We start from the raw sequence: 19920 nt of genomic DNA on the forward strand, positions 1-19920 counted from the left end.
TTTTTTTCTTCCTATATAGGGGTGTTTGTTTTCTTGATCCACCCAATCACAAATAAATAACAAAGTAATACAACTTTTTTTCTACACTCAATTGCTATGCTACAGCTTCCACTAAAAGAATGGCAATCAATTTACGTAATGCAATATTGAATTTGAAAATTTGTTTGATCAAACCAGGCACTAGTGTTGACGCCAGGTTCCCAGAAACTTGAACTATGGTTTTTTTTTTTTTTTTTTTTTTTTTTTTTTTTTTTTTTTTTTTTTCTGCACCTGACACGGTCCTTTGAGTAAAGCGTCTGTGATCAATACACCAGAAGCTTTATTATCCAACCAGGATTCGATTGCAAACTTGGCTGCGGAGTTTCTCAATAAAAATTTCACCCCCACGGTATGCTTATTAGCCAACATGCAAGCGTGGACATTTGGAGGATCGTCGCTACAATTTGCCCACAAGTTTGCAAGAGGTGAAAATATGCTCACCGTTCCAAACCACCCCCCAAAAAAATTTTCATATCTGGTACATGCAATCAAATAGAAAATAAGAAGATGAGACAGAGAATTCAACAAAGATGTTTCGGATCCTAATCAAGATGCGACATTATGATTTGTTACCTGGCATTGTTCCTGCAGCTAGGAGTGAAAGGCGACAAGTAGGGTCTTGTCCAGAGAAAACATGGTTATGAAGTGCATTCACATCAAGATCATGAATATACTTGATGGATTCTAGTAATTCTTTGGGAGTTACATTACACTCAAAACCTGTTAGATCAGAAATACTTCCGATAGCCTCGTCAAGTCCAGAACTTGACCACAAGGTAAAACACTCGCTTAGAAGAGTGAACATCCCAGTGGGATCAGCAGAACTTAATAGCATCAACGGCTTGTAAAGTTTGGCCGAGGATCCAAGAACTTCAACAACTCTGTAAATTTCTCCAAGTGCGAGTATATACTGCTTGCCTGTACTTACCCATAACATCACATTAACCACACAACCATAAAAAAGTTATATATTCAAGAAACAACTACCAATGTTGAAATAAATCAGTACCTCGAGGGTCTGATAATAATTGACTGGAGACATTCTTTTCTAATGACTGCTTCCAAATCAAGGCACCATGTCTCAGCTCTTGAGCACAAACAGACACCATTTTGAACCAAGTGGAAACATAAGAACACTGCTCCTCCCTTGATCCCAACTTTAGAATCTTTGATGTTGATGCCGCATGTTTTAGGAGTTCAATTGCTGACCTCCAATCTTTCTCAGCCTATTTAACCAAACTAAATAATTCAATTGGCATGAAAACAAACCCCGCAGTTTGCAATATAATTTATACAATCAATTCAAAAATAAAAAAAATAGAAGTGTATTTTATCATACTTAGTTTTTTATTCTTCAAAAGGTAGAAGCATGTAATCCTATTAAAAAAAAAAAATATATGGTTCTTCATCAAAAAAATAAAGAAAAAGACACTTACTAATGACAATCTCATTGATAAATGATATTCTGACTCAAGAACATGGAACGTTGGTTCCTGGAGAACTTCAATGAATTCATTAAGGTGAATATTGCTCAGTGGCCGATTCTCTGGGTGAACTTTCGAAATAATACAGTCTTGGTGCAATTCATTATACAGATCCTGCAACAGCAGAGAAAAGAAAAGATTACTAAGTGTACTATATAAAGTTTCTTACAAGTTAGAAAACAGTGATCTCTTTCTACAGAATCATCAGGAAGGGAGGAAGCTCAATGCACCATGAATTTTTTTCAATTTTTTAGTAATGTCAATATCATTGCTTTACTACCATTCTTTTGACTATGCAAGAAAAAAAATTATTGCATAAGAATTCCATCCTGATTTTCTCAAAAGACTCCCAAAAGAACGGGAGAGCAAAACAAAAAGGAATAAATTCCATATTTTCTTTAAAGGATATTGATAATATTTGGCCGCATTATCAATAGCCGTCATAACAAGAAGTTCATGACCAATAAAAAGAAAGCCAATGAACATACTCATCAACAAGATACAGTAACCAACCTGAATTTCCTTGTCAATAGCTTCTAGCTTACCATCTTCACCACAAAGAGCAGCAGTACTTCGTTCTTTCTAACAAAAAGCGAATTTAAAAAGTTTAAAAGATTTAACAACATTGACATTTGAAGGGAAAAAATATATCTTAACAAATCTTCCAACCTTTAGATTGTCAAGATGGTACTGTGCAACAAACAATAATTCATCCTCTAGTTCGGAATAAAAATCTGCATAATCTTTCTGCTCAATCAATTTTTTTGGCTCCACCTTGGTAGAGTGCCTCACATGTGAATCTCCAAGACCAGGAACTGAGATCTGATCATCTACTGTTCTGGAAACAGCACCTTTAAATTCCCAAGAATCATCATCAAAATCACCATCACCATCACCATCTGCTAAATTAGAATCCACAACTTTCTGCACAGAATTAAAACCTTTTTCACTTGGATTTTGTGTATGGTTGACAGGAGTATTCTGCTCAGCTTGACTGTATAAACTTGTTATGAGATCACTGATAGATACACTCGATCCCTGACTCTTCTTAATGTCGTCTGTTGTAGAGGAAGCAAGATTGTAATTAGGAACATCTTGATGAATTGAGGAGTCATTAGTTTCTATGTCACCATCCCCAAAAAGGGACAAAGGTAAGGCTCCCCTGTGGCTCTCCAACTTAGTGTCTTTTCCCTGAGTAAGTAAAAATCAAATTAGAACATGAAAATGTTCTTATAAAGCATGTACAAACAAACTTTTAATTTATCCATGATACTCAAAACTTGACAAAAGATATAGGTTGACCAATTTATAAGTAACATGAAACTGAGATAGCATACAAATTTCAATTAATGTAAATTTCCTCTAGGTCCTAAGTATAAACATTTGAATTGCAAAAGATAAAGTCACAGAGTTTTACGAAACATACAGAGCCAATCAAATGAGCCACACTTGAATATCAATGTGAAAAGTAAATGCTGTCCCTAAAGCAGGACAAATTGGAGCTAACATGGACTCATTTTACAAATATGAGGAAGCTTTCATTATGTACGTTGTCCTCAAAATCTAGATCATAGTTAATTACATTTAAATGGAAGTTTAAGTTAAATCATTACCCTATCCTTCGATCCAGTTTCTGAAAATGCATCCTTGAATTCCCATAAATTTTCTCCATTCTCAACATTGCCAATAACAGAAGCAGAATTCAGTCCATTTTCATTATCATTCTTCTGCTCGCTGTTTGACAATGAACTGGAAATACCATCTGGTGCCACAGAACTTTTGCTGAGATCAAAACCAAAGTCCAATTGACCAGATTTTTGAGAGATCCCATTTGATGAAGCAAACAAATCGGTAGGAACCTGTGCCCCATTATCATTCTTCTGCTCACTGTTTGAGAATGAACAGTAAATACCATCTGGTGAAACAGAACTTTTGCTGAAATCTAAACCAAAGTCCAATTGACCAGGTTTTTGAGAGATCCCATTTGATACAGTAAACAAATCGGTAGGAACCTGTGCCCCATTGTCAAAGACAAATGTGTGTTTAACTCCCTCAGAATTCCCAGGCCCTTTGTTGTTGACCTTCAAATGAAAGGATGTCAGTCTCTTATAAACCAAATGGAAATAAAATCCAAAGTCATATATATATTTAATGGTGCTAAAAAAACAAATAACATAAAATCAATGGAATATAACACAAATATTAATTATTCCTGAACTTCAATGTAAAATCAAGTATTTAAAACCAAGTACTAGGCAGCACCGATAGTAGATAAAACAATTAATTATTGCTAAACTTCCAAATAAAGATTCTTTCAATTGTGATTATTCAGCAATCTCTTAAACAATTGCACTATTACAATCAGTAAAAGACAAATAACTACAATATAACATTCATTATCTATTTTCGATGGCTGAGCAGATGTTGGGAGAAATATATATATTTCTATTTCACAGTTCATGACTTGCACAAGAAAAATCCTCATGTTGGACCTTAAGCAAAAAATTTAACTACGAAACCCCAACAAAACAAAAATGAAAATTCCAAACTCAGACACAAGCAATTAGGAAAAAAAAAAAATTCAAATAAAGAGAAATAGATGAACCTTATTGTTGCTATCGGCAGACCATGGTTCTGTTTCTGCATCTTTGAACTCCCACTCATCATCATCCCCAAAATCCTCACTTTTGTCAACTAAACTTGAACTAAACCCATTTGCATCCTTATTCACTCCATTGACGCTTGAACTCAACCCATTTAAGTGTGCATTCCAACTTGACTTAAGTCCATCAACCTTTGGCATTAGTACATTTTCAGCTTTCACCTCGTGTTGACTCTGGTTCAAAAAGTTCGCAATAGAGCAACAAGTTAATTAGCTCAAACAACAAAAACTCATGATCTTCAAAAGTTTATTCTTTATGAGCTAAAAAGAACACCACTTTGTCACATTACAAAATTTTAAGTTCATTATGAGTTTTATGTTTAACTTTCAGAGCAAATTTTACATACTCTGTTACATGTTCTACAAGTCTTACGCTTAACATGGCAAGTTCATCTTTTTTGCAAAATTAACAACCCTCTTAAAGTATCAAAATTTTGAATTTTCTTTCCATTTCCTAAATTATTTCAACAATTAAACAATTACCTTAAAATTAAAATCTCCGTTTGGTAATTTAGTCTCTGCAGCCTTGAATTCCCACCCATCATCGTCATCCTCGTCTAAACCCGAATTCAACCCATTTGAATCCAAATTAATCTTCGAATCCAATCCATTCAAACCCAAAGTCGATACACTTCTCATCAAATCCAACCCTTTTGAATCCAAATTCAACCCATAAGAACCCCAATTCTCCAATTTTAAACCGGACCCGTTTATTTCCAAATTTGACACACTTCTCTTCAAATCCAATCCTTTTGAATCTGAATTCAGCCCATACGAACCCCAGTTCTCCAATTTTAAAGCCGAACCGTTTGAATCCAAATTCGCTGCACTTCTCTTCAAATCCAGTCCATTTGAATCCAAATTCAAACCCGACCGATTTCCCACCTTGCTCTGCTCGCTCCCTAAGTATAAATTCGAAATCAAATAACTCGCATTCAACTCCGATCCCATCTTTTTCTCAGTTTTCTTCAACTCGGGTGCACCATTAAATAATAAACCCGGCGCACCTGAGTCATCCTCCTTCTCTTCCTCCCCAAACAACGATAACGGCAACGCGCCCTTCGGTTTCTCCCACTGATCCCGAATCCGACTCGGGGCCGAGTCAGGCTGCGCCGCATCAGTTTTCAAGCTATCGGTTCGGCGATCCGAGGACAAATTAATCGGATCTAGTGATTTTACAGGTAGCGTTTCGCAGCGGGAGAGCGAAGCAGGAGTTACGAAATCGCCCCAATCGTCATCAACTTTACCGTGATGACCAGAGCCGTTGATTTTGGGGTTTGAATGGACAGTGATCGGCGCAAAGGTGAATTCCCCGAAACCCTCGTCATCATCGTCTTCTGTCGTTGTCATAGCTTGGCTCAGGTCTCTCGAGCTCGCGAGCTCGCAGACCCTGAATCTCTGTTTTTGTTATGAAGATTGATAATGCGCAGATTCAATTATGCACACTTCGCGTATTTTAGCCGGTGGCACTATGTTGGGTGGGGAATTTTTTAGTTTCAGTTAAATAATTAAAAATAAAAAAATTTAATATTATTTTGCAAGTGTGAGCCAACAAGGCAAGATGACGGGGTGTTAGGTGGCACCCATTATGCTTCCACGTCAGCACAAAATTCTCCTATTTATAACCACATATATTTTAATATTTTAAATAAATATTTTAGAAACACTTTTGCTCAATCGAAAGCACTTTTTTGGATTTTGGATTTATTTTATTTAACATTTCATCTTTAGATTTAGATTTACAATTTATTTTATTTATTTGTTGTTTGGATTTTAGATTTGGATGGAATTATTTTAGAAATTTATTAGAATTTTAAATTTTTATTATGTTATGTTAATGTCACCAATTCGATTCTCTAACCCCCATGATCCGGCATTGCTTCATCGATTCAACCCTAGGTCAATCATGTTCAACTGTTATAATCAAATTTAGAATGTACTCGGACTGAATAAAAGTTCATTTTCTAATAAGACCAATCGAGTTAGTTAATCCGGTCTAGATTTTAAAACAATACCTAGTTCTATTAAAAATATATACAATTATTGAAAATTCTCTATTCTCCATTTCAATATAGCATACATACATTATAAATAAATAATGCGAGACTTCTAATATTTATTATAAAAAAAATTTTTTGTATGAGCATTGCCATAATCTTATTACAAAGTGAATGAACATTTGATGAGGTTAATTTTTATTTGACACAAACAAATTACAATCCTTCTTCAACACAATGACCCAAAACCCAGAACAATTAATATTCACACACCCAAGCCCAAAACAAACCAACGAATTAATACAACAAACAAAAACCATATAAATATTAATCACTCATCAAAACACCAAATAAACAAGCAATGCCACCACCAACCCCACCACATTATAACTCAAACCATTGATCTTCCTCAACCCGAAAGAAATAGCCCCGCTGGTCGTGAAGTTCCCTCCGACGGTGTTCGTCGTTAGCACGAGCACCATCCAGTCGTCAGAGCAGCCGAGCCCGGCTCCCGTGTAATTGGAACTCTTCAAAAACTTGGTATACTTATAAGTGTATGTGAAGTTTGTGAACACAAGAGATGGCACCAATTTGTGCACACAAACTGATAGTATAACTCCTTCTTTGGTGGATTCCGGGAGGATTTTGCACTTTTTTATAATTTTCTCGGTGGCAAACTGCTGCTGAGTGGATACTGGTGTGTTTACACCGTTGGTTGAGTTGCATTTATAGTCCTCTAAATCTTCTGCAATTTTTTCAGCCACACACTTTGCATTTTTGTTCTCTGTGAGGTGTGGTTCACGTATTAATGTCCTGTAACTGTTGAGTCCTTGGAGGATATCCTCCTCATCACCTGCAGGATTGAGTATAGAGTTTTATAATTCAGTATGCATCGAGAATTTTCGTGCATTGAATGTTCTTGAATGCAACGAGTTTGATTATTTTCACAAACCCTTTTCTAAGCAGAAATTGTAAAAAACAATGGAAATGGGACACAACCAGAATGTTACGTCAATGATAAAAATAAGCCAGTTACAGCAACAAGTAATGATCTATATATAAGAATAGAAGTATGCGGCGGAAACTGCCGATTTAGAGGGTGGCATTGGTGGTAATGTCACCGGAAAATGTTAATTTTCCACTGGTGTTGCCACTGAATAATGTGATGACTCATATATAAGAATCCCAAACCATATGTGTGCATGAAAGTGAGAGAGAGAGAGAGACAGAGAGAGAAAAGGAGAATTGTACCGCAGTGAACCCGATGAGGAAGAAAGCAAATTGCTTGAAGGAGAACGAGGAAGAAGAGGCTAAGTTTCAGAGCTGCCATATTTTACTTATTAACCAAAGGGTGGCTTCTGTGTGCTAAAGATTAAGAATGCACAAAACAAGACTACAGAACATTGAGGTACATATTGTGTTCTTAAAGGTGTGATTTTCAAGCCAAATTAAAGTGAAAGCTCCCTGGAATCAAATTCTTAAGCATTGCTTATGGTTATCTCCATGAATCTTTCTTTATCGATGCTGGCTTCTATCTGAAGCTGCTTGCAGGACCCGCTTTGAATAATCCCACTTCTCTTTAAATCAAATATCCAATTAAACTAATCAACTTTACTTCAAGTCAGGTAAATATCATATATCCGAATATTGCTGCAATTAAGATCAACAATTGAGACTCCTAGAGCAACAAAATATGTTTCATATGCAAATATTGAAGAGTCACTGAGAATTAAACGAAGTATACAAAATTACAGACTGAGAATTACGAAATCTACAAGTCATTCAAAAGGGAAAAAGCACTTTTAGTAATACACCAAATAAAGAAGCAATCCCAAAAGCAAAGCCATCCAGCTGTGATGTCCCAAACCCATCTTTGAAACCAAAGAAGTTGCTTCGCTGGCAAAGCTTCCTGCAACAGTGTTGCCAGACAATACCATAACCATCCAATCATCTCCCGAGCCGACGCCAACGCCGGTATACTTCGAGTTGTTTAGATACCTTGCATGCGGAGTGTGTGTATAGTTTGTGAGCACAAGGGTTGGCACCAATTTGGGTACACAAACCGGTAGTACGACGCCATCGGTTGCGGTGTTGGGATCAATTTTACACTTCCTTATGTTGTTGTTGTAATTCGCTGATTGAGGCGTGCTGGCGGTGGTGTTGCTGCTGCAAGGCTGATCCTCTAGGTCATTTGCAATTTCGTCAGCAAGACATCCTGCTTTGTCATTCTTTGTGAGAGCTGGAAGGTTTAGTGATGTCCTGTAACTGTTAATTCCTTGAAGAAGATTGTCCTCATCTTCGTCTGCAAGCGGGGAAATAACAATGAAGAGTATAATAAGTTTCAAATTGTATGCGAAATGCAGACAATCTTGATCTACTTAATTGAACAACATGATTAGTCCCTGATTTGTGAAACGATTGAAATTTAAATGGGAAATCATTAATTAGATTAATCATATACAATTTCATTACCGAGATTCATTCTTCAACAATGTCATTAAAGAACACAAACTGAACTATTGCTTAAAGATATTGAATTACTACTTAGTTAAGCTCTGTATTAAATGACTCCTATATTGTGCTATTGATGCTTACATGGTATAATTTTAACTAACAGAATAAATCAAAATCTCCAGAATTTTATGAAATGGGGCTTGGAATAATACACCGAAATATGTATTGATTCTTTGATAGCTAGACTTGACTAATTGATTTTACTTTTTATGGGATCAGCATAACTTGTTGGATGGGGTTTCTTCTTCACTTTTTGCTTTTTTCTTGTCTAATTCTCTCAACAAATTAAAGGGGCTGCACCGACAATATCCCCTTTAATTAAGGATTTTCTTGTTCTTCCGCGTGGAGAAGCATGTAGAAAGAACGTTAACGAGCTTAAAGGAGGCATTTGCTAGATTTTGAAAGCCTTGGACAAAGTTGACAGAGGGCACAAGGGGGTCAATGTATGTTCCAGAGAGTTGGATTTTTATGCATTTTTTTATAATAAAAAATACAAGTGCAAGAACAAATTAAGAAACATAAATATGCCACTCAAATCTCATACTAGATGGCTAGATATATATTAACTCTCATGCAGCCAAACAACATTATTAAAAACCCCATTAATAACAAGAGAGAGAGAGAGAGAGAGAGAGAGAGAGAGCGAATAAACCTTTAGAGTGCACCATATGAGGAAGCAAGAGAGCTGCATGAAGGAGAACCGAGAGAATGAAGAAGAAGGTAAGTTTGAAACGGGCCATAATTGTTAAATAACCAACTGCAAGGAGCTGAGACAGATAACTATGAAGAATGCACCAGAAGAAATAAAGCAAATGGAATTTTTAGAGTTTTATTTGCTGTGCTTCTTACTCTATATATGCTCTCAAATTTTTCCCCTTTGGATTTGGCTTGAATGCAAGTAAGTACTGAAGAGTCTTTACAGGTGCCGGTTTGTGAGCTTTCTAATACCAGAAAAGTTGGTTTCCAAATGACAAAGTATAAGTCGATAACTCCAGCACGTGGCCACCATGCAAAGCATCGATTACGCCGTTCTAATCTCTGTATTTCCATTGATTCAAATGTTCATATATCATTAAGCTGATTAATTAATCTGCTTCTAAAATCTAAATTAATTGACTAGTTATATTAACAAATACTGTATGTATTTAGAACAGTAATCCACTTTTTCCAAATACTAATTAAACCTCTTTGGTTACAAATTACAGATGATACATGATCTTTCAATGGTTCAATTAATTCATACAATAGTTATCAGGATTTACTCCAAATCAACAAATTCACATGGTCCCTATCTCATCAAAAACGTCCATTTTCACAGGCATCTTTGCTGCATGCGACTGGCACGACACATCGACCTCCATTCTTCTTCAATTCCGCCACGTATTCTTACGTGTCCCTACAAAATGCACAAAGTTTGGTGCCAACTTTCCATTTATACACACATCAAAATCCTAAATTATGCATATAAATACATGATTCCTCGCTTATTCTCTTCCTCAAGAGTGTTAGCAACAAGAATATTTTCTTTTTCCCTGAACGAAACCCGCCTGAAAAGTACCCGGACTAATCGTTTTCCGCCAACATTCCGTGGAAGTCAGAGACCCTTTAAGAGTGTTTCAGAGAAAAATGTCTTCTAATGAGCAACAGTTTCCTCCTCATAGGCAGGAGAGGCAGCCTGGAAAAGAGCACGTCATGGACCCCAGTCCTCAGTTTACCAGCGATGACTACACCCCATCAAACAAACTTCGCGTATGGCTTTCAGAAATTGGAGAATATGCATAATGTACTAGTGTTAGTTGGTAAATAACATTAAATTATTGTCAGGGGAAGGTGGCGTTGGTGACTGGAGGCGACTCTGGGATCGGGCGAGCCGTGTGCCACTGCTTTGCTATGGAGGGTGCGACCGTGGCCTTCACGTATGTGAAGTCTCAAGAGGACAAAGATGCACAGGACACTCTTGAGATTACAAGGAAGTCTAAGAGCCGGAACGCGAAGGATCCCATGGCAACACCGGCAGATTTGGGATATGATGAAAACTGCAAAAGGGTTGTTGACGAAGTGGTGAACGCTTATGGCAAGATCGACATTCTCGTTAACAATGCCGCTGAGCAGTACAAATCAAGCTCCATTGAGGAGATTGATGAGCAAAGGCTCGAGAGGGTCTTTAGGACTAATATTTTCTCCCACTTCTTCATGACTAGGTAACAATTAATGAATCAAAATCTTTTAACCAGAGTAATCCATTGTTTAGATACCGCGGATTTATCTCTTTTCCACGTCAAATAGTAACAAATCCGAACCCCACCATGAAAGTGTGGAAGATAAAATTTTGACAATAGACCGGGTGTTACACAAAATTATTGATAATTTAAAATCTTCGATCATGTTTAATTGTGTTGTGGATGATATATAGGCACGCTTTGAAGCATATGAAGGAAGGAAGTGCCATAATCAACACCACATCGGTGGTTTCATACAAGGGAAATCCCCAGCTGCTGGACTACACAGCAACAAAGGGAGCGATCACGGCATTCACAAGAGGGCTTGCTCTGCAACTTGTCAACAGAGGAATACGTGTGAATGGTGTGGCGCCTGGACCCATCTGGACTCCATTAATTCCTGCATCATTCAGCGAAGATGAGAGTGCAAAGTTCGGATCCGAAGTACCGATGAAGAGAGCTGGTCAGCCTGTTGAAGTTGCGCCTTGCTATGTGTTTCTCGCTTGTAACCATTGCTCCTCTTATGTAACTGGCCAGGTCCTCCACCCTAATGGTAAGTGTATTCAACAATAACTAATTATATATCATCTACAGTACGACAATTTGATATTTTTATAATCTTTAATTTTGATTTTGCAGGTGGGGTGATTGTGAATTCTTGAAGAGCCAGCTTGTTTGTCAAATCTCTGTATCTTTCTGTTGTATGGTGTGTACAAGGGTTTGTGTTTGTAAATGTAATGTAAATAAACAAGCTATAGGCTTGGTGTTATGAAAGTTTATGGTTCGAAACTTGGAAAATCATATAAAAGAACTTATACGCTGGGCATATTTATAATGTTATCATATCATTTCCATTCACGGTCTAGAAATTTATTATTGAGTTTATTATGGTGCCTAAAATGGCATCCCAGTTTTGTCAACCAATTTAGAAGTTTTATGTAACAGACGGCAGAAAATATGAACATTTGAATCCCAAATGTGAACCATGTGAGACGATTGACTATGAAATAATCGAAAATGTTTGTGATAAAACATCAATGAAATAAAAAAGGCTAAGCTTACTGGGATGTTTTCAATTAATCACAGGAAATTAAAAACAGATCATTTTCAGCCATTTAGCATATGTATCAACAACTTGGTCGACTGTACTAAGATAAATAATGCCGGCTTAACCCTCCATGGTAGCTTAGCGGTAACGGCGAATCAATGAGGTTGCAAATTGTATAATCCACAATTTTAGGTTTGATTCCCCCGTTGAATACAAAGGTGGTACTTTCGCCCATATTTTGTCTAAGGGCTCAAGGCTAGGATGTGGAGGTGCACATAAGCTAACCTAACTAGGGGTGTAGATGAGTCGAGTCGAGTTTTGGGTTAATCGGGTTTTGCTACAGTGTTAAGCTTGAGTTCGAGCTCAAGCTTGGCGAGCTTGAAAATTCGAATTCGAGCTCGGGACTGAAAATTCGAGTTTGAGATCACCAAATAAAAGCTCTCTAGTTATTCATTTTTTTTGTTTTCCAATCGAGTTTTTCGAGCCCGAGTTGAGCCAAAATATGGCTGACTCAAACTCGGTTCAACACTGAAACTGAGTCGAGCCGCTTGCAAGCGACTCAGCTCAACTGACATCCCTAAACTGGACAGCTCAGTTATAAAAAAATAATATCGGCTTAATGTGTAAAATGTGTTTAAAAAGTTGATGTTCAACTCATGCGAAACCAAACATAAGGCCGAGAGCTCCTTCTAATCTGATTAATCAGGCATTTGTACTTAATCGATGCCTAACTTATACCATCAAATCCTAATAAAACCCCCAAGATTTCAGGGACTCAAATTGGAAATCAGGGACCACTCAAAAGACCAATATATGATCTGACATTAATTATACAAACAGTCTCATCAAATCATCCACCAATCTTTTCATTAGTTTATTTGTTATTGTAAATTTAGAAATCCTAGGATGAAGAGATTCATGTTTTGGTTAGAATTTCCGAAAATCCTGAGGGGAGTCTTGTCGTCTGGTCAGAAATAGAAAAATTCGGAAGATCGAATTTGCTAGAACTCCCCCTCTTTACGAGCGTTTCCACAGACGTGTCCGCCTCTTCCCGTCCACGATGACACCTGGACTCCTCCTTCCGCCACGTAGTCCTACGTGTCCTCCTGCAAACTCTCTGTAAAATTATCACCAATTTTGATTCATCTTTCAATATAAATATAATTTAACTCATCATAATCCTCCAGCTTTAGCCACTCTATATATGTTCACACTTCGGCTACTTTCTCCATCAAGACTGTCATCAACTATAACTTCTTTGCCTATAAACCAAACCCGTCTAACAAGTCACCGGAAAAGTTCTGTTCCGGCAATATTTAGCCTGGAGAATCAGAGACTCATCAGTAGAGTGAGAGTGAGAACAATGGCTTCTGGTAATCAGCAATTTCCTCCTCAAAAGCAGAAAACGCAGCCCGGAAAAGAGCACGTCATGGACCCAATTCCTCAGTTTGTTAGCAATGACTACACGCCATCAAATAAGCTGAAAGTATGGCTCGTAAGGTAAGAAATTGTGGATTATTTTATTCAGTTAGCTAACGTGATTGGGAAAATTTTTGCAGGGAAAGGTGGCGCTGGTGACCGGAGGCGACTCCGGGATCGGACGAGCTGTGTGTCACTGCTTTGCGCAGGAGGGTGCAACTGTGGCTTTCACGTATTTAAAGGCTCAAGAGGACAAAGATGCACAGGATACTCTTGAGATGCTGAGAAAGGCCAAGACCTCGGACGCCAAGGACCCAATGGCAGTGTCCGCGGATTTAGGATTCGATGAGAATTGCAAAAGGGTTGTTGATGAAGTGGTCAACGCCTATGGAAAGATAGACATTCTCGTCAACAATGCGGCTGAGCAGTACAAAGCAAGCTCGGTTGAAGACATCGAAGAAGAAAGGCTCGAGAGGGTGTTTAGGACTAACATTTTCTCCTACTTCTTCGTGACTAGGTAATCAAAACCCTGTTAGAAACTTTTCACTTCTAATTTTGGTAACCCATGAAGATGATGGCTGTAATGCTTTTTGGTAGGCATGCTCTGAAGCATATGAAGGAGGGAAGCTCGATAATCAACACAACATCAGTGAATGCATACAAAGGAAACGCCAAGCTGCTTGACTACACATCTACCAAAGGAGCAATTGTGGCATTCACCAGAGGACTTGCTCTCCAAATTGTCGAAAGAGGAATACGTGTGAACGGAGTGGCGCCAGGACCGATCTGGACTCCCTTAATTCCTGCATCTTTCGACGAAGAGGAGACCGCGAATTTCGGATCCCAAGTGCCGATGAAGAGAGCTGGTCAGCCCATCGAAGTTGCACCCTGCTTTGTGTTCCTTGCTTGTAACCATTGCTCATCTTATATAACTGGCCAGGTCCTCCACCCCAATGGTAAGTTCTTTATCATGTTATATATCATGTGCATTTATTAGAGATTGATATTGATGTTTTCTATTTGTAATTTTGTGACTTTGCAGGTGGCACTATAGTGAATGGCTAATGGTGTTCTCATCAAGCTTCAGCAGTGTTTTTTTGTGGGCTTCTGGGTTTTGTGGCACTAGTTTCTTTTTGCACATGTTCACTGTGTTTGTGTTATATATAATATATGGAATGGCCCTGTATATGGCAACCTTCTGTTGAACGTTTTAAACAGTTTTTGTTAATGTGCCAAGCAAGCTTAACTTGGAAGAATAATATGGCAAATATTTCATGTAGTTTTGTAACTTTCACTTGTTGCTTATCTGAAAATATGCAGATGCAATTACATTTATGTTTTGTTCATGGAAACTGCCAACATTACCGGCTGTAAAATTAACAGTGGAGCAATGATGGCGTTTGGTTAAGAGCCATCCTTTTTACATCCGGAAATGAGTTTGAATGTGTTTACTGTATGCTTACCCTGAAATTGAACATTCATTACAGTATTGCATAACATTTCAAAAACCAGAAGAAAAATTCATTAAACTAGACTTTTAGGATTTGGATTCCAGGAAGTGTGTTGTGGTTTTAATAGGAATAAATATTGAATGTCTGATATTCTTACCTGATGGAGGCGAAATTCTGTAGTTGATGGATTAGAGAGAGATTAAATTCAATAGTTGTTGTGTGTGATTTTTCCTTCAAGCTCCGAGAATTGCGAGCTTATAGCTCGACCCAGAACCAGCCCGATTCTACCGATTGTCTGAGCAGTATAAGCTCGTCAAGTTATAGCTTGACCTAGCACAAACTAGTCACGACCAATCTTTACAGTTGTTCAACCAATTCGCAGATAACTTTAGATCCCGGATATCTCGGGAAGGATCAGATCGACGGTAATCTTTGCGTAATCACAGTGTCCAGTCGCGAGAATATCGGAGTTGCGTTTCAAACTTAATTGTAATCCCTTCATTTTCGCTCTTTCCTTTACACACAATCTGTATATAAACCCCCTCCATTGATAAGAAAGAGGTTAACAAATTATTTTAGAACTATTATTGTAAGTTCTCACAGCAAATACAAAAACAGTGATCGTAGGCTCAAGAGTTCAACTCTCCGAACCACTTAAAAAAACCTCTTTATCATGTACTTTACGACATTTATTATTTATTCACTGTTGGTTACCCATAATCACGCACACATCAGTTCCGGTCCCGACAAGGTTGATCAGATCACTCTAGTTGGTGTATTTTTGTATCAACATTTTGGAGCTTGAGGGTCTCCACCAAAATCTCAGAAATTCCGACAAACAGCCACAATGATCTAATCAATCAAGGCCCAAAATAGTACGTACAAGATCGAAAACTACCATCAGAAACCACAACAATCTGGAGACCACCCACTAGGAGGTGCAACAACACGCCGCTAGGTGTCAACCACTAGTGCCACCAAATCAATAGGCCGCAAATAACTAGAGAACAGGGACGTCAAACCCCGAAGAATGGCCAACTGGTAAAAATGATCAAGACAATGGTTGCACAAGCAGTGCAATAGAACGTGGTTGAGCTGAAAAATCAGCAACCAACCACACAGAACCTTGACCAGCCACGCTTCATCAATATCACCCCAATAAGTCAGAATTCAGTCAACGACCAGTCTGGTTCATCAGCACCAAGGGGCGACTGGCACCCCCAACATCACAAAGTACACTCTACTCACGAGTGTGAGTCTCGCAAGCAAATTAACCCTAGGAGACGACCAAGGAAACAACCAAATGGGGGAAAACAAAGTAATGGTCACCCACGAGACGCTCGACCTGCTCGACAATATCCCCAACGTTAGCTTGTAGGTTTTAACCCACGCTTAAGACAAGCTTGATCCTCGCAAGCTCGCAAGATGAGTCATGTGTGCCAATTTGGCAATGACCAATGTTCCGATTATAACCAACGTCGCGAGCAACACACTGATGAGCATGATAACACCTACCAACCTAGCCATCATGACTCAACCTCGCGCATCAATGCGCATAATGGAGAGGGTTCACAAGCAACAGATTTGCGAACTCACTTGCTCGAGGTAAGGCTGAACAAAGCCAACCAGGGCAATCACAACAAAGACTTGGATCGAGTGCAAAAAACGTTCAACGATCTAAGAGCCCGCCAAAACAATACGACAGAAGAAATAGTGAGCTCTCCCTTTAGAGAGGAAGTTCACGAAGCCCCGCTTCCCCAGGGATCCAGGGCACCCGAAAGTAAGTTCGATAGGAAATGAGATCCCAAAGACCACCTTGACACTTTCAATGACCAGATGGAGCTGCACTAGGTCTGTGACTTAGTAAAGTGCTACTGCTTCATGGTCACATTGGTAGGATGCCAAGAGGTGGTACAAGAGGCTCAAGGTGAACTCCATCAGTTCTTGGCAACAATTTTTCTCACTGTACTTGCAGCAATTCCAAGTGAGGAGACAGTTCACAATGCCGTTCAGCTACTTGAGCAACATTCGTCAGGCGAGAGATGAAACACTGACCTCATATTTAACAAGGTTCCAGAACGAGTAAGCAAAGGTTGCGGATGCACCTAAAGAGTTAATCCGGACTTTACTAATTACAAGCATCAAGCCACAAAAGGAGCTGTAGAAAGAGCTCCAAAGTGAAGATCATGTGAGCTTGGCAAAGTGTTACTAGATGGCTGCAAAGCACCAACAAGTAGAAAGCTCGCCGCGAAGAGCCCTGGACAGGCGACAAGATCGTCCATCAAATAAGCGGAGGGGTCAAGACTACACTGACAAGGACCGAAACAGGTCCCAAAAGAGACAGAGAACATATTACTATGTGGACAAGCAGCCCTTCCCGCAATATGCAGAGAACACCCCCCTCATGCAAGATATAACTCATATATATGAAGTCTCCTATGAGGCTAAGAGACTGCCTGCTCCAAAAAAGAATGAGGGGGGCTTCAGGCAGAAGAGACGACAAAAATATTATCGATACCACCAAGACATCAGGCACAATATCAATAAGTGTTGGGCTTTAAAGGACGTCATCGAAGACTTGATACGAAGGGTCCACTTAAAGAAATTTGTTAAAAAGGCACCAGCTCGCGAAAACACTGGCGAGCAAAATAACCAAGTCCAGCAAGCCCCGACCAACTCCAACAATAAGGTCCTGGTAGGCATGATTTGCCGGAGATCTGACATTGCAAGGAGCTTAAGGCACTCCCACGAACAATATGCTCGAGAGGCCAGAATAGACTCGGTCTCCCGAGTAATGAGCTACAAACAGAAGTCGCCAAAGCAGCCCAAGCAAGAGAGCGAGGTGGTAGGATTCATAATGGAAGAATGTGAAGAAACTCCTCGCCATAATCATGATGTGATTGTAATCACAGCCAGGATTGACAATGCTATAGTACTAAAGGTGATGGTCGATAATGGAAGTGTAACGAACATCATTTTCTTGGGAGCTTTCTGAGAGATAAGGTTCACAAAAAAATACTTGAGGGTGTACCCATCGCCGCTCTATGGATTTATCGAGGACAGACTGGTCCTTAAAGGAACGATCGACCTACCAGTAACTCTGGGGGCAAAACCCAAAATCAGGACGGTGATGGCAGAATTCTTAGTGGTGGACTACCTAACCACATACAATGTCATCCTCGGAAGGTCGATCTTGGATGATCTAAGTGTGGTCACTTCAATGCTTTGCCAAACAATAAGGTTCTCAACTCCATGTGGGGTCGCAACGATCAAAAGCTATAGAAAGAAATCTCGGGAATGTTACAATCGGGCCATCAATGCTATACTAAAATGGCCTCTCCTGAGAACCATAGTCATTGCAGAGTCGGAGCCGCACTCCAAACCTCTCGAGGATACAATAAATCCTCACGTCCATAGGGAAGAGCCCGCAACAAGACCAATAGAAGAGCTGCTAGAAATACTTGTCAACGAGGAAGATCCAACTTGTTTATTAAAGGTCGGCAGCAGTCTGAGTAAAGAAATGGCCGACAGTCTGGTGGGGTTGCTGAAGAAAAACCTCGACGTCTTCGCATGGGTGCATGTTGATATGGTGGGAATCAGCCCTAAGGTAATGTGTCACAGGCTGAACATCGGCCCAATAGCTCGATCAATCAGACAAAAGAGAAGATTTATGGATGCAGAGCGTTCTAAAGTGCTCAAAGATGAAGTTGACAAACTCTTGAACATCAACTTCATCAGGGAAGTGAAATACCCAGACTAGATCACCAACCCAGTCCTAGTAAAGAAGTCAAATGGCAAGTGGCAGACTTGCGTCAGCTTCACAGACTTGAATAAAGCCTGTCTGAAAGACAATTTTCTGCGACCCCGAATTGACCAATTAGTAGATGCAATAGACGGGAACGCACTACTCAACTTCATGGATGCATACTCGGGATATAATCAAATCCTGATGTATCAGCCTAATGAAGAACACATATCCTTTATCACTAACCGAAATATTTACTGTTATAGGGTTATGCCGTTTGGCTTGAAGAATGCTAGAGTGACCTACTAGCATTTGGTAAACAAAATGTTCGCCGAACAAATCGATAAGACAATGGAGGTATAATCGACAATATGCTCATCAAATCAAGGTCACCGAAAGCCACATTGAGCACTTGGGGGAAATGTTTGACATCCTTAGAAAGTATAAAATGAACATCAATCCTTTGAAGTGTGCTTTCAGAGTAAGCTCAAGAAAATTTCTGTTTTTCCTGGTCAATCAACGAGGTGTCGAAGCTAACCCAGAGAAGATTCAAGCTCTCCTAGACATGAGAAGCTCGACCAGCATAAGGTAGGTATAGAGCTTAACAAGGCGTGTGGCTGCACTTAATAGGTTTGTTTCCTAAGCCGCGGACAAGTGCTTACCATTCTTTGAGACCCTGAATGGGAAGAAAGGTTTCAAGTGGACAAAGGAGTGTGAGAAAACCTTCCAAGAATTAAAGAAACATTTGGGACAGTCTCATTTATTATCAAAACCCGTCCAGGGCGAGCCACTGCTATTATATTTTTTGATATCTAAGTTCGTGATCAGCGCGACTTTGGTATGCAAAGAAGGGGTGGTGTAGTGGCTGATATATTATGTAAGCAAGAGATTGCTTGATACAGAGACAAGATACCCTGAGATGGAAAAGCTTGCCTATGCACTGGTTATCACCACTCGGAAACTGCAACCTTATTTCCAAACGCACTCCATACATGTGTTGACAAACAATCCATTAAGGAATATAATACAAAAGCTCGAGACATCAGGCAGATTGATCCAGTGGACAATGGAAATGAACCAACACGATATTAAGTACATCCCGAGAATGACAATCAAAGGCCAAGCTTTGGCAAACTTTATTTCGAAATTCTACTATCAGCTAAAAGGAGAAGTAAGCCCACCAGGGGCAAGCACCTCAGAGAAGAGCGAGCAGTAGAAGCCAAAGTATGACGATCTATGGAAGTAGACTTTGTATGTAGATGGGTCCTCAAATGAGAAGGGGGCAAAAGTTGGGCTCTTGCTCGAACGTCCAAAAGGGAACCTCATCAGGGCCATAGTCAGA

At 39.2% G+C, this 19920-nt stretch overlaps 5 protein-coding genes across 5 annotated transcripts; 2 read left to right on the forward strand and 3 right to left on the reverse strand.

Moving 5' to 3' along the window:
• Positions 1-480: 480 nt before the first annotated feature.
• LOC116139819 lies at positions 481-5643 on the reverse strand (the record flags this gene model as incomplete). Its single annotated transcript, XM_031425469.1, has 9 exons — positions 4669-5643; positions 4129-4359; positions 3137-3604; positions 2193-2714; positions 2037-2105; positions 1476-1637; positions 1049-1265; positions 613-957; positions 481-514 (listed from the first exon to the last, which is right to left on the reverse strand). Coding segments are annotated over exons 1-9 (2915 nt in total), but the record flags the coding sequence as incomplete, so codon positions are not given.
• Positions 5644-6300: 657 nt separating this feature from the next.
• LOC116139953 (uncharacterized GPI-anchored protein At5g19250-like) lies at positions 6301-7585 on the reverse strand. Its single transcript, XM_031425600.1, has 2 exons — positions 7434-7585; positions 6301-7035 (listed from the first exon to the last, which is right to left on the reverse strand). The coding sequence occupies exons 1-2, from the start codon at positions 7510-7512 to the stop codon at positions 6521-6523; spliced, it is 594 nt and encodes a 197-aa protein (XP_031281460.1). The 5' UTR covers positions 7513-7585; the 3' UTR covers positions 6301-6520.
• A 325-nt stretch (positions 7586-7910) lies between these two features.
• LOC116139807 (uncharacterized GPI-anchored protein At5g19250-like) lies at positions 7911-9478 on the reverse strand. The gene is made up of 2 exons (XM_031425463.1): positions 9349-9478; positions 7911-8484 (listed from the first exon to the last, which is right to left on the reverse strand). Exons 1-2 carry the CDS (start codon positions 9434-9436, stop codon positions 7985-7987), a joined length of 588 nt encoding a protein of 195 aa, XP_031281323.1. The 5' UTR covers positions 9437-9478; the 3' UTR covers positions 7911-7984.
• A 690-nt stretch (positions 9479-10168) lies between these two features.
• On the forward strand, positions 10169-11577 carry LOC116139775 (NADPH-dependent aldehyde reductase 1, chloroplastic-like). The gene is made up of 5 exons (XM_031425435.1): positions 10169-10250; positions 10297-10445; positions 10521-10897; positions 11110-11468; positions 11555-11577. Exons 1-5 carry the CDS (start codon positions 10169-10171, stop codon positions 11575-11577), a joined length of 990 nt encoding a protein of 329 aa, XP_031281295.1.
• Positions 11578-13326: 1749 nt separating this feature from the next.
• On the forward strand, positions 13327-14447 carry LOC116139786 (NADPH-dependent aldehyde reductase 1, chloroplastic-like). The gene is made up of 4 exons (XM_031425445.1): positions 13327-13449; positions 13523-13899; positions 13980-14338; positions 14425-14447. The coding sequence occupies exons 1-4, from the start codon at positions 13327-13329 to the stop codon at positions 14445-14447; spliced, it is 882 nt and encodes a 293-aa protein (XP_031281305.1).
• The last annotated feature ends 5473 nt before the right edge of the window (positions 14448-19920 follow it).

This window comes from Pistacia vera, unplaced genomic scaffold (assembly GCF_008641045.1).
Source record: "Pistacia vera cultivar Batoury unplaced genomic scaffold, PisVer_v2 Contig1105, whole genome shotgun sequence".
NCBI classification, from domain to species: Eukaryota; Viridiplantae; Streptophyta; class Magnoliopsida; order Sapindales; family Anacardiaceae; genus Pistacia; species Pistacia vera.